Source organism: Scophthalmus maximus, chromosome 11, assembly GCF_022379125.1.
Source record: "Scophthalmus maximus strain ysfricsl-2021 chromosome 11, ASM2237912v1, whole genome shotgun sequence".
Classification (NCBI taxonomy): Eukaryota; Metazoa; Chordata; class Actinopteri; order Pleuronectiformes; family Scophthalmidae; genus Scophthalmus; species Scophthalmus maximus.
In genome coordinates, this window is record NC_061525.1 from 16,870,709 (window position 1) to 16,898,554 (window position 27,846).

Sequence of the window (27,846 nt, forward strand, 5' to 3'; positions counted from 1 at the left end):
ACAATGCCTGCCTTTTTGAGTAGATTTCAGGAAGTCTTACTCATGTCAGACAGAAAGACGATCTCTCTCTTACTCTAAGTGCTGGCCTAAATCCCAGAGCCTCCGCCCGCGAAGCCTTCAATCATCTCCAGCTCTCCAGAAGCACACATTACGTTTGTCAGTAAAATATTCAGCATATAAATGCTCATATATGATATTGATGTCCCGTGTTTGGTATGCATATGGGTATGATGACTGTGTGTGTGTGTGCGGTTGTGTCTTGTTGCTGTGTTTAATATTGATGTCTGATGGCCACTGTTTGTCGCTGAGGGCAACACAGAATATGAACACCGTCGCTCCTTCATCTATCTCTCTGGCCTGTCATCTCACTCTCTCTCTCTTTTTCTCCATCTATCTCGCCCATAATATCCCTCCGTCTCCCTCTTGGCTTCACTCTCAAACACTTCTTGCTGCCGCTTGTGAACATATAAGCTTTTCCATAAACTGCAGAAGTCCCAGTCAAGCTCGGCCCTTTGAAGACTGAATCTGCTGATGCAGATTTAATCTCAAGAGCTGATTAAAAGACATAAGTAAAAGATATCAATAATAAAAATAGCTGTTGCTGTGTTGCCGTTAGTCTGAGGATTGTTCACACACACAGAGCTGTGTAGAAGTGTGAACACTGGAAGAGGTTCCAGGGTTTTAATGTTAAACAGCTGTTTTTGACAGCTGGTGAACACAGAGTTCAATGGCCTGCACTCAACAAAGGATTGGAAATGGGCGGGGCTTGTATGCACTTACAATGACAATTAAGACAACTCTGATTCTGATTCTTTATGAGGCTGATGTTGATATATCAAAATGCGTTAACTGGTCCTCATAGTGATTTTCCAGATCACACACACACCACTTTACTGTTATCCACAAGGATCTGCTTTTTGGTTTGGTTTGACTTGACTTGATATTTTCCTGAACTTCTCCTGAGGGCCTGTTTGTGAGAACGCAAATTTTGAACCGGACATTATTCCGGAACTATTCCTGCCAACCCCCTGGTTAACTTTCCGGGAAAATGTCCGAGTGAGCCAATATGAGAATACAGCAAGAAAGTCTCAGCGGAATCATCGTCGTGTCCTCCTGCCTCCTGCCTCCTGCTGCTCTACCCAGACGCCACAGGATGTTCTGGAAACCTTCCTGTTGGTTTGAACGTGTCAGATCGAGCAATCGCCCGCGAGTCTGAAAGCAGCTAAAGAAAACTTTTCACCTTAACTTGAACAGGCTGATGAATAAAACATCCCGGAGACAAACTCATTTATTGAATTGAGCGTGTAGACCATGGGACAGGTGGTTTTGTTTCCCCGTGTATTCTTTGTCATTCAAATCAAACTGTTTGGCAGCAGGAGAATACAGTGCACTCCATAAGCATTCAGCGTACTTCAGAATCTTGACTTGCTCAAGTGTTGTGTTTATTTTGGCAGCAACTTTTAGCAAACTGAAGAGTTATTTTTTTTTAACGTCACTTCATGAGATCAAAACAAAGAGGAAGTGTTGGTTTGTGACAGATGAGAGAGTGATTTACCGATTCCTGATGAACCGAGGAAGAGGAATACGAGAGGATGCTCTTCATCGTACCAGCCGTTCTCCTTCCTCCTGATGGCTGTAGAGCGCACAGACGTAGGGAGGGGGAGAAAAGAAAGAAAGGCGGACTATTATTTCAGTCATTTGCATTTGTTGACTTTTGCTTTTGCACTACGTAATCTAAGTTTCACCCAACTGAACCAAGTTGACCCGGGGGCAGCGGGTATCCCAGAAACTATGATAAAAGCGAGAGAAAGCAGGGATGAGAAAAGGGTCAGAGAAGAGAAAGAAGAGTGAAAACAGAGCAAGAGAGCAAGATGAGAGACCTCCAGAAAGCTACCCCCCCCCCCCCCAGTCAGTGGGGCCATTAGCCAGCGGTAATTGTGTTAGCCTCCCTGGCGCGGCCATGGTGAAATCAGTTTAGCATGGATCGCAGCCTCACACACACACAGACACACACACGCTCTCGCTTAGAGAGGAGTGCCTACCCAACCCTGCCATCACCCCAGCAACTGCACTCACACACATACACAAAGACGAGATGATGAGGTGGATCGGAGACGAGGAAAGAGTGTATTTGGCCGCGGTTGCATCCACTCGGCAAAGAGGCAGACGCCGTAGCACAAACTCATCCAAATCTGAGGCCGTTGAGAGGCCTGAGCCCAAAACCAGAGACATCGATGAACAGAGCCAACGGGATCAGAAACTAATCAGCGGCACGCTGCCTAAGAGCAAACAAAGGTCCCGGGTTCGAGTCTACTGGCTGATTTTTTTTCTGTGTTCCTTCATTTCGTGTCCTCCCACAGTCCACACACTTGTATTTTAGTTGAAATGTAAACTCTAAATAACTCATAGGTAAGAACTTGTTGGTCTGTTCAGCCTGCCTTTAGAAGCAGGGAAGGCTCCGTGAAAAGAGCAGGTATAGATAATGGAAAGAAACATCCCTGATTGTGTCGTTCAGGTAAGTTAGCATTTGAGTCTTGATAAAATCCGACACTAAAATGCCAACGGTTTCCCTCATGAGCCGCGAATCAATCTTGAGGCCTGTTAGTGCGACTGATGTTGACACAAATGCTGCTGCGGAGCTGTGATATCGGTTATTATGACTCTTTCTTCAGACGTTTCACATGTCGGGCTCATTTGTACAGTGTGAAGGGGAAGTCTACAGGATCCAGTGTATTATTTGTAAGACTAAACTTGGCTTTTATTGTAAGTTATTACTGTCTAAAATGACAATTTGCTGCATGCCCCCCACATTGAGGTGGAGGTCAGAGTTTGTATATTTTAACACAAACGCGTCTTTGCATCTTCACGTTGTAATGGCCACACAACATACGGGTAAGTGTTTTGTGTATTTCACTTTTTGATTTGCATTTATACATGAATCAAACAAACAATTGTTTTTTTCATAAATACTGGGGACTACAACTTACAAATACAATGATTAGTAAAGTTATAGTTACAAAAGTCAAAATTCTAGTTATTTGGTGTTGGCCATGGTTATACTCACCCCACAGGCAAACACAAGAGTATCTGTCCCTGCCCCACCTGTTTCCACACAAGGTGCATCTTTGGCTTCTAAACGAGAACTTCAATTTTACATTTTGAAGCCGGTTCTGTTTGAATCTAAAATGTGTCCTTCACGTCCCTGTTTACTTCTCAAAAACATTTTTTTCCCATCGTGTCAAACAACAGCTTCCTGTCCTGTCAGAGCACCTCCTACCAAGATCATAAGCCTCCTCCTGCTCGCTCACAGTAAGCCACTGTGTGTCATGCAGTGGAGTGTTAAACTAGCTACTAATAGCTGATAAGCAGTCGGATCAGAAACGTGGCAGGAGGAGAGAAGGAGAGGCTGAATGAGGGAGGTGGAGAGATGGAGAGATGGAGAGATGACACGGTAGAGAGGGGGGGGGGGGTAGAGATAAGGAGAGGAAAGAGGAGCAAGGAGGATGTAGGAGTTAGAGGGGGAAGAGAGAGGAGTGATGGAGATAAGGAGACGGAGAACGAGGCAGAGGAACAAACGAGTGTGTCGGAGATGAATAGTGACAAGAGGGGCTCCAGAGCTCGGTCTGCTTTATCAATGGCCTTGTGAATGACAGCGTAACCTTCTGTGTGTTTTAGCTGATTGAGACCGACTTTGACAGAAGGGCACACTGACATTTCTCAGAGGACCCTGACAACAACAACAAGGAAAGGAAGGAGACGCAAAACAAATGAAAGCTCCGTCTCTCTCTCTCTCTCTCTCACACACACACACACACACACACACACACACACACACACACACACACACACACACACACACACACACACACACACACACACACACACACACACACACACACACACACACACACACACACACACACACACACACACACACACACACACACAAACACAAACACACACACACACACACACACACGCACAGAGCAGTGTGCATTGGGCAGGTCTGGTTGGCTCTAACATGATTACAGAGGGATGATTCTCTTCAATAACTCTTAGCCCTGAGAGCTAAACCTGGATCAATCTAACCTCCTTCCTGTGTGTGTGGGCAGTTAGTGTATTTGTACTGTGTGTGTGTGTGTGTGTGTGTGTGTGTGTGTCTTGGCCAGCTGTTCTTCAAGAGGAGTTCAGGTCAAACACACAACATGAAATAAAACTTCCCTTCGCCCGTTCTGTTCTGTAGAGATTTTCAAATCGTTTAAAATTTCCGTCAACAGAATGATCTCAAAATGAAAAACAATATTTAGTTGTATATAGTTCTATGGAATACACCTTTTAGATGTTAAATCGTTGTAAGAGCTCACATTACGGAGTTGAAATATGTTGTTGTTCATGGCTTGAATTTGGTTCCTGTGTAACAGTCCTTTTCTCTCTTTATCGCAACATCCTTTCCTCATTTGCCGTCTCCTTATCTACAGAACATATCCCTGCCTCTCCATCTCCTCATCTCTAAATCTCTGCTGCCTCTCTCCGTCTGCCAGAATGGCTACCTTTGATGAAAATTGATAAAAAAATTGTCAAAAATAATACAGTACCAGATACAGCGTGTTTTTGTGTACACCTTCACAGATGGATCCTCTGTCTGCCTCTTGTAGGCATCCCACATGCTCTCTCACTCCCTCTCGCTGTGCGTGTGTGATATATTCACCGTAATACTTCTCGGGGATCAATAAGCTGTTCCTTTATCACCGTGGCGATGTCTTCTATGCCTTTCAGGACAATTTGCCATGATAACAACAATCAGTCATCACCCTGCCAAAGACTACAAGTCCCATGATTCTCTCTTCCTTCTCGGACTCCACTCCTTCCCCTCCGTACACTCGCACTTGTAACTAACTACTACTCAAAGAGTTAGTATGAGTTTATAAACTCTGTGTATAAACTCAAACTAACTCATTACACATTATATCTTCTTCCAGCTTTGGGAGTGGGTTTCTTATTTTCACAAATCGTAAAAAATAACACACAATCCCTTTGTGAACGAACACACACACACACACACACACACGCTCGTCTGCGGATCAATACATGGCCTCCATGGATGCCTGGTGTAATATCAACTCTTTAATGTCTGCCGTGTTATTGTGCTGTAACTCATCCTCCCTCCTCGTCTCCGTGTATTACACTCGCTCTCTTTGTCTTCCAGTCAATGCTTTGAGCTTTCTGCTTCTCAGCTCCTTCCTCTACCATCAAAGCTCGTCTTTTTTTGGTCTCCCATCACCTTTGTTTGCCCCCCCCAATCTGTTTTTCCTCTTCCTGTCTCCATCATTTTGCCTTTCAAACCCCGATTCTGGAAAGAAGGCGGACAGCACAGCGCGGTGGAACGATGATAGAAAGATTCAGGAGGTGTGTGAAGGCCACAGTGCGAGTAGGAAAGGACAGAAGGGCGGAGGAGCGAGAGAGAGAGTGGACGTGATGGAGAATCGAGGGGGTAAAGAGAAAGAGAAGGAAGGAGGAGAGACAAGAGGAGGAGAAAGCAGAATGAGGGAGACTAAAGAGGAGGAGGGAGGAGTGGGGGTCTGTAGTATGTCTCCTCTCTCTGTAATCGTGTTAACTGGCGGCTCCAAGCCTGGCCTCTTCAGCTGTCTCACACACACACACACACACACACACACACACACACACACACACACACACACACACACACACACACACACACACACACACACACACACACACACACACACACACACACACACACACACACACACACACACACACACACACACACACACACACACACACACACACACACACACACACATGGAGCACCTGTGTATGCCTGACAGACAGCTCATTCATCACAATTAACCAATTACAGCCTCCGCTGGTCTGTCTGAACCCGCCTACTGCTGGAGGGAAGGGAGGAGAGCAGAGGAGAGGAGAGGGCAGCGGAAAACAGAAACATGCAGAGAAAACAGAGGGGGAATAAAGAGAAAGAAAAAAAAAAAGGAGGATGGTGGTTTTAAAGTGTGAGGCCGTTGTATGTATAAGTTTAGCAGCATATATAATGTTTTGTGTATGTGTGTGTGTGTGTGTTTACCTGAGGCCACAGTATTGATGGCCCCCTCCTGTCCGATGATGTACTCCTTCAGCCTCCTCTCCAGGGGGAACCTCCTCCTTTCCGCTGCCTCCCGTCGAGCTTGCGCCTCCTGGAACTAAATGGAGGTTGAAAAAGAAAGAAAGAAGAGAGGACAGTCAATGAATCAAGAAACAGGAGAAAGGCATTTTAGGAGGAGTAAAGACATTAAAATGTGCCATGTATGAAATCAACTCTCGAGGAAAATCCAACATGGGAACATGAGAGAGTTGGCAGGTGTGTCTCTACTCGTTCCTTCTTCTCTTTATCGTCATCTTTTTTTTTCTATACCACCCTTCCTAAACTTCACAGTTCGTACCAACGATGGGGCACTGAAGTGGAGAAGAGAAGATGGAGCCGCAATCGCTGTCTTGCATAAGACATTTTGTGTATGTGCTCGGCTGAGGGGACAATTGTGCAGATCATCATTTGTTATGTGATTGTTCGTGTGTTTGTTTGCTGGCAGGATTACTCAAAAAGTTATGGATGGATTTGCTGGGAAAATTAGGTCCAGGGTAATAGGTAATTACATTTTGGGAGGGACCTAGATGGGGGATTGTTTAGCCTCGGCAGAGGTCTGCGCTCTCCGAGTGCTCTTGTTTCTTTAAGGGTCTATTGACAGAGCGTGTGAACATGTTGTACAGACTATTACGATTCAAAATTTGGGTTTTTATAAATTACATTTATTTGACTCTTTATTCCTTTAGGAAACGCTGTTACCGCTAAATAGTGTTCAACAGGAAAAGTGAACTTTGAATGCCATGCAGACAGATGCCCATGACAATATATAAGGAGAATTAACTGAGTGGTTACGCGAATACAACTTTATTGGTCAACAATGGTTTTGTTATATCACGTATCACTTAAATTGTGGAACAAAACTTTTAAAAAGCACATCTTTTATCCTCTAAATATCTCTTTCCCTCTCTCTTCACTAACTATCACTTTGAGATTTCCTTTCCATTTCCCAGCAGCTATCTGCTTCCTGCCTTCCTCCTCCTCAACACATTCCTCCTCTCTATCTGCCTTTGCCTTCCTTTCTCCGACACCCATTTCCCCTCTTCTGCTGATTTGATCTCTTTCCACCTCTCTTCTCCTCCTTTCTGTTGCTCATCTATTTTATCACTCCACTTCCCTTTCTTTCCCCCTTCTCTCACCTCCGCCCTCCCCTTGTTTATCTCCCTCTTTATTTCTTGCAGCCGCCCCATGCCTCATTCATCCTCTCCTCTTTGTCTCCTCAGACTCCAGGTTTTCACCCTGCAGTGGAGGCGGGCTGTTTATTCTCTCTCTCCATCTTACTTAGCTCCAGCCTGCTGTCAAGCTGCGGGATAACTACAGATAATTCAAGTTTTATTTAAGAAAACAGCAGACCCCACTTATACTGCTGTACTACAAACCCATGATAAAACCAAGCTCAGAAACATGGTGCGAGTCTTTGTTCAGTTAGAAACACGTGACCTTTTGTAAAGGATAAATGATAAATAAATCTGAATCTATTTCTTATTTTAAAGCTTTTGTGAGGGTGTATTTTATGAGTTAATCTTACCAAACTGGTGGGTATTTTAAAGGATGGTAAACACATAGGTATTATTGTAATACATAATAATACACAAACCTCAATATCACTAATGTGGTAATATTTTGAGATTATTGTTAGTTACAGTAATGTGAATTATTACAACTGATATTTTTCATGCTGAGAAAGGTGTCTGATTGAAATATCCATGTAAATAATAAATTATGTAACTTTGGTTAGATTATGGTTGTCCTGGTGATTATTTTTTATGTCCCTGCTATGGAGGATTTTATCACTTGGCTATTAAAAGTGGTCTCAAGACTAATACATTTTTAAGACCTTCACATTGATATAGAGAAAAATTACATCTAAGCTACGAAATGTCACAATATTAAATAACCCCCCCCAAAAATCCCAGATTGTCTCATATCAGATGTACTTTATATTATACTAATCTATAACCCAGCTTTGTTCATCAGCAGGCGTTTAACCCCAGTTAACCTCTTCCAGCTTTCACATCTGTAAGACTCAATAGCACCTGTCACTCAGTCACCGGTCCGACACAGGCCTCCTGACGAGTGTGTGTCTGTGTTGCATGAGGACAAGTAAATGACACAGATGTCTGCGGAGTGAATGGTGCTGAGTCATTCAGACCAGGAAACCACAGGGAACAACTAGAGTATCAACACATCTGTCTGCATAGAGATTAACTGTTTTAATTGCTTGGACAATCTGCACAGTTTTATTGAAGCATAACAAAGTTGGTGTGTGTGTGTGTGTGTGTGTGTGTGTGTGTGACTGTGATGAATGTGTCATACTTTGCCCTCCCACTCCAGCAGTACTGTGCCCACTTCTCCCTCCTTAGCATAGGCCCGCGCTGTGTGTCCCAAACCGTTGGTCTGCAGGGGGTTGGCACCTGTGTGCAGAGTGAACACAAACAAATACAAGCTAAATAAAAATCGAATCATTCACTGCAATGCATACAAATCAACATCCTTTTCTTTTAGACAAAAAAATAATAATTTTGTTGTTTATAAGAATTGCAAGCACGTGCACAAACTGCCTCAGCAGGAGGGTGAAAACGTCAATCCAGCAGGGGTGGTTAGGGGTGAGAGGTCACCTGGGTCCAGGAGGCTAACTGCAATGAAGCAGAAGAGCCTCGCAATGACCCTGTGGGGGGTTTCATATCTGCAACTCGTGCCAATAACACACACTCTGACCCCTACAACTGCACACCCTGGACTATTATACAATCTATACACACTGCAGGCTGATGCAGGTCGGGGGCTGCCGGGGCACAAAAGCACACACACTTCCACACAGCGGGAAGGGTCAACTGGAGGAAAGATTTTGTTAAACACCACAATCTTTAAAGCGTTGGAGTATAAATGTAGAAGAGACAAAACCCCAGCAGGTGTGGAGTGAAGTGTGCCAGGGCTGGACACCGGTGGGCTTGTCAGTGACGGTGGTTAGCGGTGCCTTCTGCCCTGACCTGTGCGACCGCGTCAACACACTTGGGCCACCACATCGGCCGCCCACGAGACACACTGCAAATAATGGAAAATGGACCCATTTTTTTTTTTTCTTTTAAGAGTCAATGAACAAATGTGGTCTTTGGAGTCTAGCTCCATAAGAAATGTAAGAAGGGAAGAAAAAAAATTCCACAGCACTCATACTCATATATTCATGGATATAATAAAAATCCAATAATGTTTAATCGCTCAGACCAAGATGTTTGAGGTTGAACCTTTGACAGTGTCAACTCAATGCTTGATCAGATTTGGATTTATCACCTCTTTGATCAGACAGCGTCATATTTTAAATCAACATTTTGCCAGTTTTGTACAGTTTGTATTGAGGAACAGTTGGACAACATTTAACATCTGAGAGGTTTGTGTTTTCAATGAAAATGAAAAAAAAAATGTGTTTAAATTCATCAAGGTATGGAATAAAAAAAACTAAGAGGTGGCAACCCACAGCGACGTCACTCACTGTTTTGAAGCTTTGAGTTTGGCATTTTGGCCAGCGCCATCTTGGTTTATTGAAAACCAGAAGTGATGGTCCTGACTGAGAGCTCGTCCACTGCACGTCCACCTTTACCTGCAACCTGCCCCTATTGGACAGTACTAGCTGTCACACTGTATCCATGCCCCAATGCATACAATGCTTTATTGTCTATTTGACTCAAAATGGGTCCATAATTTACAAAATGAACATCATGCTGTGTTGAAGAAATTAGAAACTTGCGACTGAGACTATAAAATCCTCAGGAAAATGTTTACTGACGTTATAACTCATTTTTGCAACCTGTGGAGTCGCCCTCTACTGGTCATTCGTGATCATACAGGTTTTAGACACTTCCGCATTGGCATCACTTTCCAGACCCGGTGACTGAGTCCATTTTAATATACAGTCTATGGCTAAAACTAAGGTTTTTTATCAGCGCTTCAAATAATATAGAGTCCTTCACTTGTATCTGACATACATGAACAAAAAAAGCCCACTTGAGTTTTATGTTCTGATCCCAACGACAAACACGACGCAACACTTACTACACCTTACTGGCACCACTGGAGCTTCAAAAGGGTTTCAGTGACAAGTCACTGTGCAACAACCTTTGGCGATGAAGTCTGAGGCCTTCATTCAATTTAGGACATCACTGACACTTGTGAGAGGAAATGTAGGAAAAACAGTGCAAACTCATGGAAGTGACATAAAATGTGAAATCTCTCTGTCACCAGGAGGTAAGATGGTTGAAATAAATCACTGACAAACTGTTGGTGACAAAGCAATTGTCTACATGTTAAGATCTCGGCTGTAACCTTTCACCTGATAAGGGTGTCAAAAAAGGTGCCTTCAAGTACACAGGTAAAATCTGTGATATATTTACAGACAGTGCATTAAAAACCAGAATACCCATCTGAAGCTGAGTAAGATAGACTATACTGCATAGGAGTAATCGATACAGGTGCCGGTTGTTCCTTTTGCTCGGTGCACCGACCACAGAGACTAATAATCACCGTGATGATTATCGATAAAACCCCTAAATTTTGTGACCTGCTCACAGAGCTATCGATCTCCACAACAATACGCCACCAACCCCCCTCGTCCACCAAAAACATGAGGGAGGGAAGCAATAAAGTACCTTCTCACACACACACACACACACACACACACACACACACACACACACACACACACACACACACACACACACACACACACACACACACACACACACACACACACACACACACACACACACACACACACACACACACACACACACACACACACACACACACACACACGGGACATAATAAATAGCATCATTTAGGGCTTTAATATCAGGCCAACCCTCTGGGCCATAGCACTTTATAACATGATCAACACTAACAACACTCACACAGACAGACACACACAATGACACACTGACACACACACACACACACACACACACCCTCGCATACAGAGGATCCCTTCATTAGGAGTGCTTTAGTTATGCCTATTAGGAGTCCCCTCCTCTTTTCTATTTCCTCCTCCTTCTCTTTCACTGCAGCTGGTGGGAGAGAGACCCTGCTGGTGTGTGTGTGTGTGTGTGTGTGTGTGTGTGTGTGTTTGTGTGTGGGTCTCTTCTAGCCCCCTACCACCTACGGAGCCGTCCATTACTGAGTGCCCCTGGCTATCGGCCTGATGTGGAGCTCGGGGAGAAGCTAGAGAGCCTCCGCAGGTAGAGTGAGGGACTGAGGGCTGTGGAGAAGCCTGAGGGTGGGCCTGGAGACTGTGATGGATGGAGATGCGAGTCGAGGGCCGGCTAAGGCCAAAAGAGCAAACCCACGGCTAGTGGAGTAACATGGACACACACAAACACTAGGGAAATAAAAAGGTAGGATACACACGATACTATTCAGAAACACACACAATGTGCACATATATGAGGGAAAGATGAGGCACATAAATGTCCTGAAGTTGTGGCAGTCTGTAAGATTTTTGGATCGATGAAAAAGATTGAAAGGAGGAACTGGATTTAAGACAAAGATTTTGTCAAAAATAGTTAAACAAGCATTAAAAACTTGTATGATTGTCTATAACTATGTGCCCATTCACGAAGAATCTCTCTCTCACGCACACAAACAGAGGGACACACACATAGTCAGCAATGTGTTTGTTTGTGTTCAGCTGTTTTCAGACGAATGTCCAGAGCAACGTTTGCGGATATATGCGTTACCACAACGGGAGAAGTTCAGGAAAATGTCCGGACTTCAGTGAATGTCTGAAAGCAGCTTCTGAGAGTGTGTGTTGTCATGATTGTAATTGGCCGGGATGGTGGCGCCAACCCAGCAACGGCCCAGTCGGGCGGGTGACCACCAAACCCGTCTTTAATCCGATTGTCTTAAGGCAAATGTCTCTGCTTTGTGAAAATTCTTACCTTTTTAATTCTAAAATGCGTCTGCAGAACATTGGATTGAGTTAAGACGAGGTGATTTGTTTAAGCGTACTGAGTGCTTACAAGCACAGGGGTGAGACAGGCAGACACAGCTTTGGATGCACCATCCATCATAAACATAAACAAGACATTATTACTCGCTTGTGTGTGCTTGTGTGTGCTTGTGTGTGTGTTTGTGTGTGTGTGTGTGTGTGTGTAGTGATGGTGGTAGTGGTTGGGGTGTTTGATCCAAAAAGTGTTTTTAGATTAAAAGCCCATCAGCCTCAAAAGCAACAACTACAAATGTCACTTAAGGTAAGGTTCAAAAAGGCGTGTACAAACCGAGGCATACATAAAGGATAAAAGCATACATGAATATATGAATATTTTTTATTAATGCAATGGAAGCTTGACTGCACACACACAAACACTCACAAAGACAACACACATCCTGTGCTTGTGGAGTTACCCCAAGGGCATGTTCTGTGCAGAGGTCAGAGTTCAACTAGGCCGAGCTTGTTTAAGAGCTGCTCGCCTGGAAACTGAGGGGGATATTCTGCCCTCAGGGTTTGTGTGTGTGTGTGTGTGTGTGTGTGTGTGTGCCGGTAGAGCTGAGTCAACGGCAGGTGCAAATGCAGTGGGGGTGAATGGAGAGGGGGTATGAACAAGTGATCAATTTCAAATGAGCTTTGTAATACTGTTTATATTACTCGGGGGTGGAGGCGTTAAGACGATGATACATGGAAAGCTTTTTAAAGCTGATGGAGACAATACTGCCTCCAGCTCTGAGGACACAGACAACATTTCGTTTGGACATCAGAGAGTAAAGTAAGGAGTCCGGCTTATGTCGGGGGTAAATCTGATACCTTCGAATTGGTAATTCAGTGTATGAATCAACCTAAAGTACTGCTTGAATACATTTCTTTCATGAATTAATGGGAACAGTGTTATCCCATTAAAGGAGAAGGTAAAACACAACACAAACTTTCGTATATCCATGTGTTTCAGTGCATAAATGGCTATAAACTAATACATAAATGAAATGGCTCAGGACCAGATCAAATAAGCTGGAGGAGTGGAAAGAAAGTGTTTTGCCGGAAATTCAGTTCAGGGGTTAATTAATTAATTTCTACACGTCATTGTTAAAATTCATGAGTGGAAATGTAAAGGTCTCTCTAACTGGCACCAAAAAATAGCTACTTCCTCTTAGGCCTTATGCCTAACCCTCTACCAAGATCATTGACCTATGTCAAGTAACAGAAATATAAAAACCAGATTTTGTTAAACCACTGGGACTTTTCTCTTCCAATGGACAATATAATTGAGGTCTGACAGTCCGGTTTAGCGGCGACTGACAGAGTTCTGGTGACAGTTGCTTTTTTTTTTTGTAGATTTCCCCCATTAAAGATGGACTTGGCTCATCTGGAGCTGAGAGAAAAAAAATCCTCTTCCTCCTGTTCTCTTTATTATAGGTGGTCTGGATGGAGAGCCACAAGAGAACTCAATAAAATGAGGAACATGAAAGTGTTGAAAGTGAAGATCCACAGTTAAGTCGAGGAAACTACTCTCATACCTCGGCTACAGACTTTTACTGTTTAAGGTGGATTTTGGTGCATGTAAGTCAGAGGTTAGTCATGCCACAATAACCTAAAAACGGCACAGGAGCAACTTTACATTTAATTCCTTTAAAAGTGGATGGTTTGACATTGAGAAACCTTTCAGGGGTCCAACATGGGACTCTAATGTGGGGTTAGGGTGGGGGGGAACGTGACATACCAGCCTCCAGCATCATGCAGACGGTCTGTGGGTCATCAGCCAGCGTGGCGTAGTGAAGTGCAGTGCAACCTCGGAAACCAGCCCTGCTGCTGAGCCTGCTGCTGAACTCGTCCTCTCTGGACACCAGCACTGCTCGGAGGGACAGAAAAAAAAAAATACATGAAAAGACAAAATGACTATTTTCATCACTCGCTGGACACTTTCTGGAGATTCTCCTGCTATATCCACACATCTGGCTTACCCAGACATGTTCTGGAAATTTTACTAGGGGCCTGGCAGGAAAATTTGCAAAACATGTGCGGCGCAACATTTGCGTTCCAACATGCAGACCATCCAGGAAAAGTTTAGGGTTAGTCCAGAAAATGTCCAGACTTCAGTGTATGTCTGAAAGCAGCTGTCAAAGATGGAAACAAGAAAAGTTGCCTGTAACTCCAATCTTGGATGCATACAGTATATTCCCTGGATCTGAAGAAAAATAATTATGATGAGTTAATAAACGACTTTCACATGAAATTCAGAAGATTTTGTTTGTTGCTTTGTTTAATCTGTTGTCACTCAGTATCAAGGCTCTAGAAAGTGTGACAATGAAAACATGGCAGACTTCACCAAATTTGTCTTTCCTGTTTCCAGCTTTGTTCATTTTCACAGATCGAAGCTCAACTGCCCGACATGACTGGAATAATGTGAGTTGTGTTTTAGCGTCTCCTTTGTTATGCTCCTTCCTAATAATAGAGATAGTCTATCATTCTCTCCTTACTTCTCTTTTTCATAAGAGCACTCGTGCCACTCCTCCATCATCCCTTTTTTATTTTTTCTGCCTCCTTCCTCTCCTCCTCAGCATCCATCAATTCCTTTCATCACTTGCGCCCTCGTCATCCCTCCCTCCTCCCTCTTTCCCAATAACTTTGTCTCATCCATTTCCGGACTTCCTCTCCTCTCCCTGCCACCATCCAACCCATTTCCTTCAATCGCTCTGTCCCTCTAACACCCCTCCAAACATCCACATCTTCGGACTTGTCCCCCATCTTTAACCTCTCACTGCACAGTCACTCCCTTCCATCTTTCCATCCTCTTATTTCTTTCACTGCTACTCTCTTTTCCTTCGTCCTTGCTTCATCAGTCTTTCCCTCCCGCCCTCAATGCATCCCCCTCTTTTTCTCTGTCGCTCTGACAGTCTCTCTCTGCAGTGTGTATGTGTGTGTGAGAGGGAGAGGGAGAGAGAGAGAGAGAGAGAGAGGGGGAGACAGGGCGGGATAATCATAGCTAACCCAATAAAGCGTCGCACAGGCCCCCCAAACCCATCCATCAGTGTGCGTCTGGGAAACGCTTCCCCACGCTATGCCGGCCCCACGTGGACCCAAACCTGACAGCCATATAAATGTCTGCAATATACATATCCCATATAAATATGTCTACAGAAGCCCAACACAGACTGGAGGGGTGGTGGTGATGTGTGTGTGTTTTTGCGTGTGTCAGTGTGCTTGTGTGTGACTGTGTGCAGCTCAGGAGAAAAACAAATAAAACACACGCTACTTGTCACGGAACATCTAAAACAAATAACAAAGAAGAAATGAAACGTGTACATATATGCAAATCTTTATGCAAATTATAATGTCTCATAATGTCTTGTCCAATACTTAGGATTCATATGTGTAATATACTGGAGCAACCACACTGCACACACAGACACACAGACACACAGACACACACACACACACACACACACACACACACACACACACACACACACACACACACACACACACACACACACACACACACACACACACACACACACACACACACACACACACACACACACACACACACACACACACCTTCCAGGGAGTGGATGCCTTTCTCCCTTGAGGTGTCGTAAACGTTGTTGAAGTGATCTCCAGTGTTTGGGTCGGCACCGGCTTCAAGCAGAACCTTCACCACTCTGAAAACAACAAAAGACATACACACAAATATTTATACATACATGCGTAGTGATCCAATTTAGAAAAATGTAAATGCATAAATACACACAGGCAAGCCCTGCATTTCCACAGCAACAATTCAGTACTTGCAACCACTGATGCTAAAAAACAGAACAATTTTTCTTAATACATTGGTGGCTGATGGATTACTGGCCAATTAATAAGACATTTTAATTACTGCTATTGTTCAAATAAAGGAATTTCAGCCAATAATTGGATTGGCTAATGTGGAACTTTAACAGTAGCTTAGGTCTCCCGAAAACCTGGGCCTGAATGGGTAATGACCAAAATAAGTAGGATCAGAGATTTAAGATGAGTCCCTCTTGAATTATTATAATGATTTGAGGACCCACAGAAGTGCAAATGTTCACATCCCCTTTCAACATGTGACTCGACTTGAAGAAAGAGGTGCAACTACATGGTGAGGACATTGCAGCACCTGGACAGATTATATCGCTACATCGTTTAAAAATGGTGCAATAGCTACGGCGATACTTTCTACACCACCAGGTAGAGAGAGGACAACTGTGCAATAGCAGGTTTATTCCTCAGGATCAAAGGAAGAGCCGCGTCAAGTGTGAAGTTGTTCGGTTGATGCTCTCAAGAGAGCAGCACTGACAACAAGCAATCAGCCCCGACCGACCGGGGCATTTGGAATGACATGACACTAAAGACATAACAAAAGCAAACCTGTTATTTACTCGGTGGACAGGGAAAGCTCTCTTTACATTGCTGTCGCTCTAGGGACAATAAACGCATCAATCTAAAACGTTACCAGTTATTATTCTCTTGCAGATGCAAGAAAATATTGGTTGGATAATCTGTCCTGAAATTCAATATTGGTGCATCTCTAAATGTAATATTGTCTCTTAAACTCAAAAATGTTTGCCATCAGAGGCCATAATGAGCTCTGTTACTGGAAGTAGGACACTGACTGGATTTGGAACTGGAGTGACACCTGCTTCCCTCCTTTGGGGTCATTGATGGAAAACAAATGCGATGCAGGTGCAAATATCCAATTCCTCAAATGACCACAACCCTTTCACCGGATTCGTTTTCATTCCCAGTCTGTCCCGTTATGGTGAATACACTCTAATGTCAGACTTCTCTCCTTCATACACACTCGTCTGCTTCGTGACATGTACATGTGTACATTGAAGGGGGCAAGGGTCGGGCCTGTTTCCGGCGCAGTCGTGGGAGGGGGGGTCTGTGTTTTGGAGTGGGTGTTTGTGTGTAGTCCTTCATTGGAGCGTACCGCCTTATAGAACAAACACAAGTACCTCGGCAACACCACCCACTGTGACCCAACGGACATTCCAGGTACCGTCTCTCCGTCTACAGAACACACACACTTTACATTTACCACAATGAACATGAGCAATGGCTTTGACATTGAGACACAGACATGGACACAAAAGCTAGTTAGCTCATCTGTGCCGACTGGGAAAGAGAACAGGGCTGATGGCCGAAACATGAACCCTGCCATTACGCTGCTGGCTGTGATTAAACCTGCGACTATGTAATGCAGCCCGGCGGCGAGTGATGGATCATTTTCGGCTAAATGGTTATGGCAAAGCCTGAAAAGGCTTAAATGGAGCAAAACGGATTATTCATAAGAGGATGAGGTGGACTCATTTTTTTTTGGAGCAACCAAACTTGATCACTACACATGCTAAAGCGTCTCTTTAAGAGCGCCAGTGTTCATTAAAATAAGACACGACAAAAACTTTATAAAAATGTAAAATGTGTTTTTGACTACAACGTGACGAAGTAAAATATTCGAAGCATTCATTGATAAATGGAACTTCTATCCACTACCCTTCTATCCACAAGAGATTCATCTGCAGTTTTCCCTCTTAAAATGTGTATCAGGAAAAAAAAGGGGAAAAAATTCACATTGCAATTTCCCAGACTAAGCCCACAGTCTATAAATGTTGTGTAATAAAGAAAACCCAGAATATTAATGAGACAAAGTTTCCCCTCAGCTCCATTAACATCATCAACAGAACACAAGACTGAAGCTGCTTTCAGACATACACTGAAGTTTGGACATTTTCCTGATATTTTCCGGAGGCGCTGTATGTGACAACGCAAATGTTGCTCCCGAAATTTTCCGGAGCTTTTGCCGCCTGCCCCCTTGGAAAAATTCTCAGAAAATAGAAAAATACTGCAGGAAAATCTCTGGAAGATTAACGGCGAGCAAGTGGGCGCGTTGGTGACCGTTAACAAAAACATTACTTTCCGTAGCGGGATTATTGCCACATCCTGCCTCCTCAATGCTCTACCCAGACGCCACAGAATGTTGTGGAAATGTTCCTGCTGGTGTGAACATGTCTGACAACTCTCGACATATGTGAAAGGCAGTCTCCGAGTCCGCCTTTCGCATATTTCCAGTCATTTTACAAGGGACTGGCTTGCAGGGAAAGTTCCCAAAAAATGCCCGGAGGAACATTTGTGGACATTTACGTCACTCAGGAAAATATGTGCCTGGCAAACTCTCCTGATGTAATTTTGTAAACATTTTCATGTCTGAAAACAGCTTTAGTGTGTGTCATCACCACAGAAGGTGCCTGTTCCTGTGGGAGAGCGAGGCTGAGAACAGTCTGACCAGGTCTTTGTGTCTGACCTTGCTGTGGCGGTATAAAAGGACTGTCGGGGGGGTCCCCCTTTGTTACTGTATCACTGTGGCTGGGGGCGACAGGGGGGAGGGGGGGCTGACCCACAGAGGGCTCTCCTCTCACCCTTGCAAGCACTTCTACAAACACGTCGATGCATCCTCCGAGACACATATACATACAGACACACACAGACTCAAACTATGGTTGGTCACACGAGGCTGGGCAGGACTGTGTGAAGAAATGAGATGGTCTGAAAAGGGTTAATGGCATCAGAAAAGTCAACACGCAACGGATAAAGAGAGGAAAAGGCAGAGGAGGAGGAGGAGCGGATGAAAGGAGGGAAGTGCAGCTAGAAAAGATGAAAGAGGGGAGATTTAATTACACAGGATAGTGCTAAAACTAATGAGCTTTTCAAAACACTTTATAGTTTTACTAATCAACTGATCATCAAGTGGCTAACTTTATTTGGGACATTTAGGAGGAGAGTTGCAGCACTAATTTGAAACCAAACTGAAGGCATGCAAAGGTTAATTAGGTTAAAGTCCCATTTTAAAGGACTGCGCCAAAAGACCTAATACAATTCTACCCAAACAATAAAAACTGTAAATTACACGATTATTTTACTTTCCTATGGCTTTATGCCCTCATTTCCAAATTCTCTGCCAGGCCAGGGTCCATTGTCTCGATCGTCTGAGGCTGCACCAAGATGAAACACAGGCAGAATATTATTAAATTTAAAAAATCCTTAATTAATCTGAATTCTTTTAATTTTCTTTAATTTATATAGATTTTTTCTCCTCTGGTCCAGAGATGCAAACCATTAACTTAACCACCAAACACCACCAAACAGTTACACTTGTGGTAAATGGCATTAGTCTGAAGTTCGTTGTGTTTTCTAAAAATATTTGCACAATTCAACAAGGATGTCAGAGTTAATGCTCAACTGCAGAGCACCACTCCCGGAGCTGAGAGGGAGTCAGTGTCCTGCTCAAGGACACTTCAACTGAGAGAAGGAGCTTGAGAGGATGGTTCAGTCGTAGTAATGGCCTCTCATTATTTAACACACTCGTGCCAACGCTGGCAGAGTTAACCTTTCAGCTCTGCCTGAGGTTTGCCAGCAGGTGACCGGTGTTACTGCTCGGGGCTGGTGTTAGTTTCCCATCCTGCCCTGGAGGGAAGACAGGAAGCAGACACTTCCGTCTGTCCTGCGCTATAATGGACACCTGAGCCGAACTGACCATCCATGTCTCTGACCACCTGGGCCAGACGCTGGACCTCACTTGACCTTGTTTTATCTGGTGCACAGCTGGGGTCACGTAGATGCCAGGAAGAGACGTGCACGCTGTGAGATGCTTTCCTCTTTATTTCAACCAAATAACCTGATTGGTCAAATTATGTTTAGCTTTATTGTCTTCCAAATGCTTATCTTTGCAAATGACTAAGACATATACAGTGAGAAGACCTACAAAAAAGTAAAAATTCTCAGTTTATAGACAAAATATGCACTACAATGATTTAGTTGTTAAACAATTACGTTTTTAAGTTAACTGTGTATGTAACAAAAATAACCGAAAAGAAAACACTTTTGTCAAATAATTTTTAAAGAGGTATTCTTGACTCAAATTAATGACTGAAAAACGTCTCATGTTCGTTGTCGATCAGTGGGTATGGATGATTGTAAAACCACCAGCTATTTGTTGAGCAGATCAGTTATAAATATGTCCGGTTGGATGAAGAGCTGCAGGTAACAGTATATTACTGGAGATCTGGGTGAAAAGCTCCCATCACTTCCATCAATGTAAACAACCCTGTTTACCGTGCCACACTGTCCTGGGGAAAAAACACTTAAAGCACTGCATCGCAACCTAAATGGATGAGGTTGAAAGTCCTAACTCACCGTTTATGAAAAGGTGCCCATCGTTGGGAGTATGGTCATTATGTACATTTTTCTTTCTTTCTACCACTCCGAATGGGAAATGTGGACACAAATCTTTTGTACGACAAAACTACAAAGAAGACAGACCTTCCTAATTATTCAATCTGAAAGTGGAAGTGCAAGGTGAGGAAGTCCACGTCCAACTTTAAAATCTAAATTATTGCATGGTTGCCGTGCTGTAAAAGTAAAAGAGGAGATCGTGATCTCACATCATTTCCAGCCCTGTGAGATGTATGAGTTATGTGTGTGAAAGTCATTACATGTTTAAAATCATGACACCAAACCCCGTATGTGGTGCTAATGTGGGTACAGGATGGAATAATGTGTCTTGAATCTGTTGATTTCTGTATTATGTAAGAATCAATGATATCACATGTATGGTAACTGACTCACTAAATTATGATAATATTTCACAGGGAGCGCTTTTCACTGCCTATTCAGTCCTGGTCCCAAACCCATAATCCCACTCCACATCACTCTCTCCCCACTGCAAAACTATTCTCTCCCTCTCTGGCCCAATGAGCCACTCATCCCTTCGTACCATCGTCCCTCGTTTTTTGCACCCCTCCCGCCCCATCAAGTCACTCAGGCCGACAGGTCGGAACGGTCAACAGGCGTTTCACTCGGCTGAGCGCTCATTGTGCACGTGAATGCAGCGAGGGAGGGATAGAGGGAGAGAAAGAGAGATGGAGATGGGCATTGTGTGTTAAAGAGTGCAAACAGTGGTCCAGGCCCTGCGCCTCCCCGATTTTGCCCCACATCAAAGCTAAGCCAATACACGCCCCCCTGATGTCTCACCCTCAACTCTTACCCCTCTACTCCACCCCTGATTCTCTTATACTGCCGCACCCCGACCCCTGAACACAAGAGGGGCTTACTGATGGACGCTACACAAGAAACAGTCAAAGGACGGCAACACTTTCCACTGGCATGGGAATGTGGTGGTTAGCTACTTGCCGATACGGAGTACCGATATGAGTACTTGTCCCTGCTTGAAAAGAAGAAATACACCTTTGGAATTTGTGGAGCCACGGCTTTTAATGTGCTATATGGCTTGTGCTGGTAGCATGAAATATTCTGATCATCAGTGCCAGCTTTTTTAGTTTTTGTAGTTTGCGTGTTTTTGCTCCAAATTGCTGACATTGCTGCTCCTCCTCCGCTTAATGCCAACGACCTGCGCAACTGTCAAGAGGACTCTATGTTGCCGTCGTGGTATCTGGTGCTATAGTACCGGAGTGGCTTTATGAGTACAAGTACGAGTACATGAGCACAGTACCGGACCTGGTATCGGTATCGGTGCATCCTTACACACAGTGAGAGAAGGGGTGAAATAATTCAACAATGAGATCCATACTGAAGCTACAGGCGAGACCTCACTCATGAGTAATGTTCCCAGTGTTTTCACTTAACGGCTGCAAATAAAGTTGTGTATGGCTGAGTAATAGACATTTGGTCTGTAAGATATTTAGTATGAACTCCCCTTGTTCGCGTGTGTGTTTATGCATGTATTCACACGTGCATCTTCACTTGTGTGTGTTTGTGGATGTTTTGTGTGTGTGTGTGTGTGTGTGTGTGTTTGTGTGTGTGTGATGTATGAGTGATGTGTGTGAACCGATGTTCTGTCTTCCCTACAGCAGTGACGGCTCATTGGGGGGTTGGAAGACAGGATTAAACACAGAGGAGTGTCACTGCCTCGCTGAGTTATAGCACTCATAACACACACACACACACACACACACACACACACACACACACACACACACACACACACACACACACACACACACACACACACACACACACACACACACACACACACACACACACACACACACACACACACACACACACACACACACACACACACACACACACACACACACACACACACACATAAACACACACAGAGAGACAGCGGAAGGACTCTCACAGATTCAAACACACATACCACCAAATTTGTATCCAAAAAACACCGGCAACCACTCAACACACGACATGTAAATATGTAAAAACAAACTGTGTGAAATGATTGAAGCATCATCGCATATGAATCTGATGATTAAACACCGGAGAGTATGTAGAAAAGGGAGCAGCCAACAATTATTTTCATTAATAATTAATCGAACATACATTTTCATGATTGATTGACGAAAAATTGTGAGCAATGCTCAAAAGAATGAGAGCCCCAGGACACATCAACACATCACTTGTTTCGTTCAAATTCCAAAAGATATCAAATTTTTTACAATCAAGGGGCAAAAAAAAAGTAATTCTCACATTTGAGGAGCTGGAACCATTGAAGGTTGGACAGTTTTGTTGATAAATGGCTGAAACTATCAACCAACCATCAAAAATGTATGTCCGTTAGCTCTGGCAGTTGAACAATTAAATAATTAATTCTACACTTAAAAGTTGAAATAAATATTCAAGCATTCGAAGACAACGATGCATAAAGATGTTTCTGTTTTTGTGGCATTAATTCAAGATATGTTACAAACCCTGAGATTTAACGTGAGCCACCATTTAATCCATTTTCATATTCAAATTTCACGTTATGCTTCTCACGGGCTCATGAGGCCCTTTAACAAAAAAAAGTGACCACAGTCTTGATGGAGAACAAAGAAAAAGCCGGGTAAATTGGATTTGGCCCAGCCTTAACCTCGGCCCCACTCTGTGTTGTGTGTGTTCTGGGGGCCAGGAGGCTAATTTAATTTGTTGGGGCAGATATATGGGGGGGGGGGGGGGTAAAGACCGTCTGTCAGTCTGAAAGTCACACTTTGCACATCTGGAGATCTACTGTAACAACTGCAGCAGGGACGTGGATGACATATGCTCAAAAGCTAACTCGTGCAGACAGCTGCATGAAACCAAAACAGTACAATGCTGTGAACATATGCCAAGAGCAGAGCATTGTAAAACACACGGTTTGTTCAGAATGGGTTTAGTCGAGTGAAACACACACACAGACCCGTGCTGTCGGTTCATGGCAGCCACCATGAGAGCGGTCCAACCGAGGCGGTGGCGGTGATTTGGGTCCACCCCTTCCTTTAAGAGCCTGATGGGAAAATGAAACAGAAAGGGAACATGACTCAATAATTGGGTAACATTTTCTAAACACACACAGAGAGATATAATGATGCTATGAGTAGATATCTGTTCGTACTGAAAAGGGAAAGAATGTGTATGAAAAACTAATTTATAGGTCCTGCCTTGTTCGTTACCACATTATGAAACGCACAGTGTCTTTGTCTTTATCTGGAGAGACACACACTTGCTCCTTGACCAGTTAAGAGTCTGCAGTGTAAGGCAGGTGTGTGTCGAGTTTTCTCCCCGAGGGTATGACATCAGGTTCTAGAGGAGCTCAGTCCTTATGAGTGTGTGTGTGTGTGTGTGTGTGTGTGTGTGTGTGTATGTGTGTGTGTGTGTGTGTGTGTTTGTGCGTGTGAGAGAGAGAGAGAGAGAGAGAGAGTAAGTGATCCGTCTGTGGTCTCCAGTGCTGAGCAGACAGACACTGTGTGTGTTTACAGTCAACACGGTGGCCTCTGCCTGGTCTGCACTCAGCTCTGCTGCTCTCTGGCTCTGGCTCTGTTCTCACTGCCTGGTCGGCCGGCTGAATAAGGTTTTGTTCGGAGAAAATGCCTCGCCACTACAGCTACATCCAGAAATGTCCAGGACACAGCAGTTGTTCATTTGGCTAAAGGGGGGACACTGTTGGAAGTCGGAGCTTTTATATTTTACCCGTATTTCTTCGCCTTGATAACCAACACAAGGCAAAACAGGAGGAAAAAGAATTGTAGATGAAAGTGTGGCATGATGAGAGAAAGGTCAAGTAAGTCGAACAACATGGAGTCTCACAGAGCTGCTGCTTGTAAATTTGACAATAGTGACAATATATCATATTGACTATAATGTCCAGAAATGTCCATTTCTGGTTTAAGTGTTAGATGAATGTAACTGTCAAACTTGACCTTGACTAAAATGAAATATACACAGTATGAATACATACTAGCACTAATACAGCAGAGGACATAAAAACCAGGCATTGAGAAAGGGTTTACCGATCTAATATAATTTTAGTGTGGGTTTTACTGTGAGCTACAGTGTCACGGAGGCAAATGTTGTTTCACATTCTTTCTGCCCTGCTAGTAAAAACACTGCAAAGAGGAATACTGACCATTTCTAGCCAACATTTTCAAATTACAAAACCTTGAATGTTGCGCATCCTTCAGTCGAACGCTTAAGGCACAGACTACAGAACGGCACCGTCCCTTGTTCAATTCCAGAGGGAAAAAATCCTGAATTTCCCCATTGTGGGACGAATAAAGGTATATCTTATCTTATCTTAAATGCAAAACATCTAATTTTCAACAATATGGGCGTCACAGAGCGGCCTAACTCGCCATGTTAAAGGAAGTGGAAAACAAATTTCCTGGATCCGCTCGTTTGTCCAAATCAGCCCCACAATGTTGTGTTCTTCCTTGAGTAATGCCCCACCCCTGCACAGAATTTCATGGAAATTGGTTAAGTCGTTTTTTGCGTAATCCTGCCTTAAACCAAAAATACAATAGAGGCAACGCAGATGAAACATAACATCCTTGGAGGGGATGATAAAGATAAAATAATCAGTTTATGACAGTAGCTTCTACGCCAAAAATTACAGCAATGTTATGAGCTTAAAAAAAAACTGCTTCAATGAGAACAGAGTCGCATATATATGACAGTAAATCAGCTTCATAAACTCTTTCTGGCGCCAACTCAACACTGTAAAACATGTCAGCGCTACAGCTGCAGAACAATCTTTTGAAACCTTTATTAAGCCTTTGTGAAAACGAGGCCTCCACTCTCTCAGCAGACACACCCTGACACTCGACCACTTCTGTAAAACTCAACCAAAGCACTTAACACATCTGTGACCTGCACTCTCACCTACGCCATCTGCCACATGGCCACAGGTAACCCAAGCCTACAAATGGAGATACACACGGATAAACACTTGTATGCACACACTCAAGTACATGGATATGGACACCAATATCCAACACCACACAGAGAACACAACAATCATCCATTTGAGAAAAAGATGTACACAATTAATCAGATTTCTTCCCGGTGACTTAACAAGAAATCCAAACACATGCGGACTAAAAGAGTGGATGTGTGTCTGCCAATGTATGAAGGGCGACTTGGGGCATAGTCAGTATGAGAGTGTGTATACCTGTGTCAGTCCCCGTCATCTGTCTTCAAGTCTGGTAATGCAATATTATCAGCAAGACAGATGGACCAAGAAGTACAGCGAGCATGGTACAGTGCACTCACACACCCTCACCTCTTCTCACGTGGCACATAACTGTTTTGACAGACAGGCTCTGAGGGGGCAGGGGATTTAAAGTAGATGTGTTTGAGTTGGAGAAACTCAGAACACATGTTTATATTAGTAGGTAGATAAATAAAGGTGTTGCAAGAAATTTTCTAAAAGGTTAAAACAAGAGGGAGAGTGAGGCCAAAGTGTTAAACGAGGAGCAATGAGTGGCAGAGTGTGATGGTGCTCTTCTTCCACACGGTGGTTACTGGTGGGACTGCAACTACAAGTGATTAAAAACTCAAATGTATCATATATTGTTAGTGACATCAACATCAGACAGCACTGCTGATTCCTTACTGATTTCAACTAAAATATGAAGACAAGAGGAGAAATTGCACCATTACAGATGTAAGCTAATGCAAACAAATCCACCCAGATAGTCCATCCTTTCCTCTTGGTATGAATACTGGCTGCATCTCCACTTCATTCTCTCTGCGTCCAATTTCAGAAAGATTAACACTAACCAACACTCATCCAACGGAGGACAAATAAAGCTCTGCACACTGTGGCTCTCTAAAATGCAAGGGCGGTGTCCAGAAAATTAGATTTGTCCAAAGCATCCCAGATTATTAGTTCACAGCTGCTTTTAATTTTGTTCCTCACACAGAGTCCACTGCCATCATGATAAGTAAGGGTAGTATCTGCTGCTCTCAAGAGACAATGAGTACACTATAAAAAATAAAAAAAAATAAAATGAGGATATTTGAAATGAGAGTTTGTACTACACTCACTCCACCTTGAATCATCTGGTTCACAATGGAGAGTCAGATATGCTTCTCCATGCCAAGGTGCTTGGATGTGCATTAGTAAGGTGTTGTAGTACATGTGAAATGTGAAATGTGCACTTGAAGCAATTGTTTTTAAAAAGTTGAAAACATAACATGCAATGAACACAGAAAGACGTTTTGAGTCAAGATTGTGTCTAATACCTGGCCACATCTTGAAAATTATTGGTCCTTGCCGCCTCCAGAAGAGCATCACCTTGTTATTACAAAAAAACAGGAACACAAGAGTTAACACAATCGAACATTAGAAAATTATTGTTAAGCCAAGTGCCTACGTCTTATAATATTAACTCTGATTGCCATCATTCACTTTTCCATACAAAATCTGTGGCTTCATCTTTAAAATATTAAGGAATTATACGTAGACAACACAATGGCACCCCGATAGAGTCTACCTTTGTCATCAGAGTCTTTCTTCAGACAGAAGGCCAAGGCTGCAGCAGATAGCACACCGGCAGAGGCCGCTCCTGCCCGGCCGGCTCCTCCATCTGCTCCCTGGCCCTCACCTCCGCCGCTCTGCCCGCTCTCCTCCCAGTAACGGTTGCTGTTGCGCCCTCTGCTGGCCAGAGACGCCCAGGAGTTGCGGCGGTTCTCCAGGTTGGACAGCCATCTAGGGGCGAGATGGTGGTACTGCACCGACGGGTTGACACTGGTACCAGTGGTCTCCTCAGCCAGAATCCCCCTCCTGGAGACGCGGGAGGTGGAAACGATGGGGTTGCAGTTCGCCTCCGCCGGTGTCTCGCGGATGCCCAGGCAGGCGGCACCACTTGCGCTGGTCTGGAGTACGCGGCTGCACGGTGACAGGCTGCGCGACCTTCGCGCAATTAGCCTGGTGGGAACAGATGATAACATGACGATAAACTCACCGAATAATACGCGGGGTGTGAGACCCTCAGTCCGACAGTAGTTCCGGAGGACAAAGGAAACCCTACAGCCCGGGTGTCCCGCGTCAAGTCAGGTGTGAAAGCCGTTACGACGCGGTTTACATGCGGCTAGCCACAGCCGACGGAACGAAAACAAGCACTTCACAGCGTGGATGTCACCAGAACTCGCGGTGCATTCTGGGAAATGTTGTTTTACTTGAAGCTTCTGCGACTGCCGCAAGGTCAGTCTCTTTGGCAAGATATATATCACACACATACTTCCGGGTTTGCTTGCACCGTGTTGAACTACAGTGTGTTTTCAAATGTTTTGTTGCTAATTGTGGCTAAAGTTGGCGAAGAGCCACAAAGACATCGAGAGAGTTTCAAGACAGAGTGGTTAAATTAAGCTTGAAGTCGATTCTTGTGTGCGCATGCGTAATTTT

The 27,846-nt window shown here is 43.9% G+C and overlaps 1 protein-coding gene across 4 annotated transcripts in view; it reads right to left on the reverse strand.

Moving 5' to 3' along the window:
• The window catches only part of clpb (caseinolytic mitochondrial matrix peptidase chaperone subunit B), a 31,921-nt gene extending 4,330 nt beyond the window's left edge, over positions 1-27,591 (reverse strand). For 3 of the 4 annotated variants that reach the window (XR_004789923.2, XM_035623636.2, XM_035623638.2), the window contains exons 1-8: positions 26,936-27,591; positions 26,685-26,736; positions 23,356-23,448; positions 15,696-15,799; positions 13,858-13,986; positions 8,474-8,571; positions 6,104-6,218; positions 1,556-1,633 (exon numbers count right to left, since the gene is read on the reverse strand). Coding sequence is in view for 3 of the 4 variants with exons in the window: in XM_035623636.2 (XP_035479529.2) it covers positions 1,556-1,633; positions 6,104-6,218; positions 8,474-8,571; positions 13,858-13,986; positions 15,696-15,799; positions 23,356-23,448; positions 26,685-26,736; positions 26,936-27,392 (1,126 nt within the window). In the remaining variant the exon portion in view is untranslated. The remainder of the gene's footprint in view (positions 1-1,555; positions 1,634-6,103; positions 6,219-8,473; positions 8,572-13,857; positions 13,987-15,695; positions 15,800-23,355; positions 23,449-26,684; positions 26,737-26,935) is intronic. The other variant, XM_035623637.2, reaches the window with a different exon arrangement.
• Between the last annotated feature and the right edge of the window lie 255 nt (positions 27,592-27,846).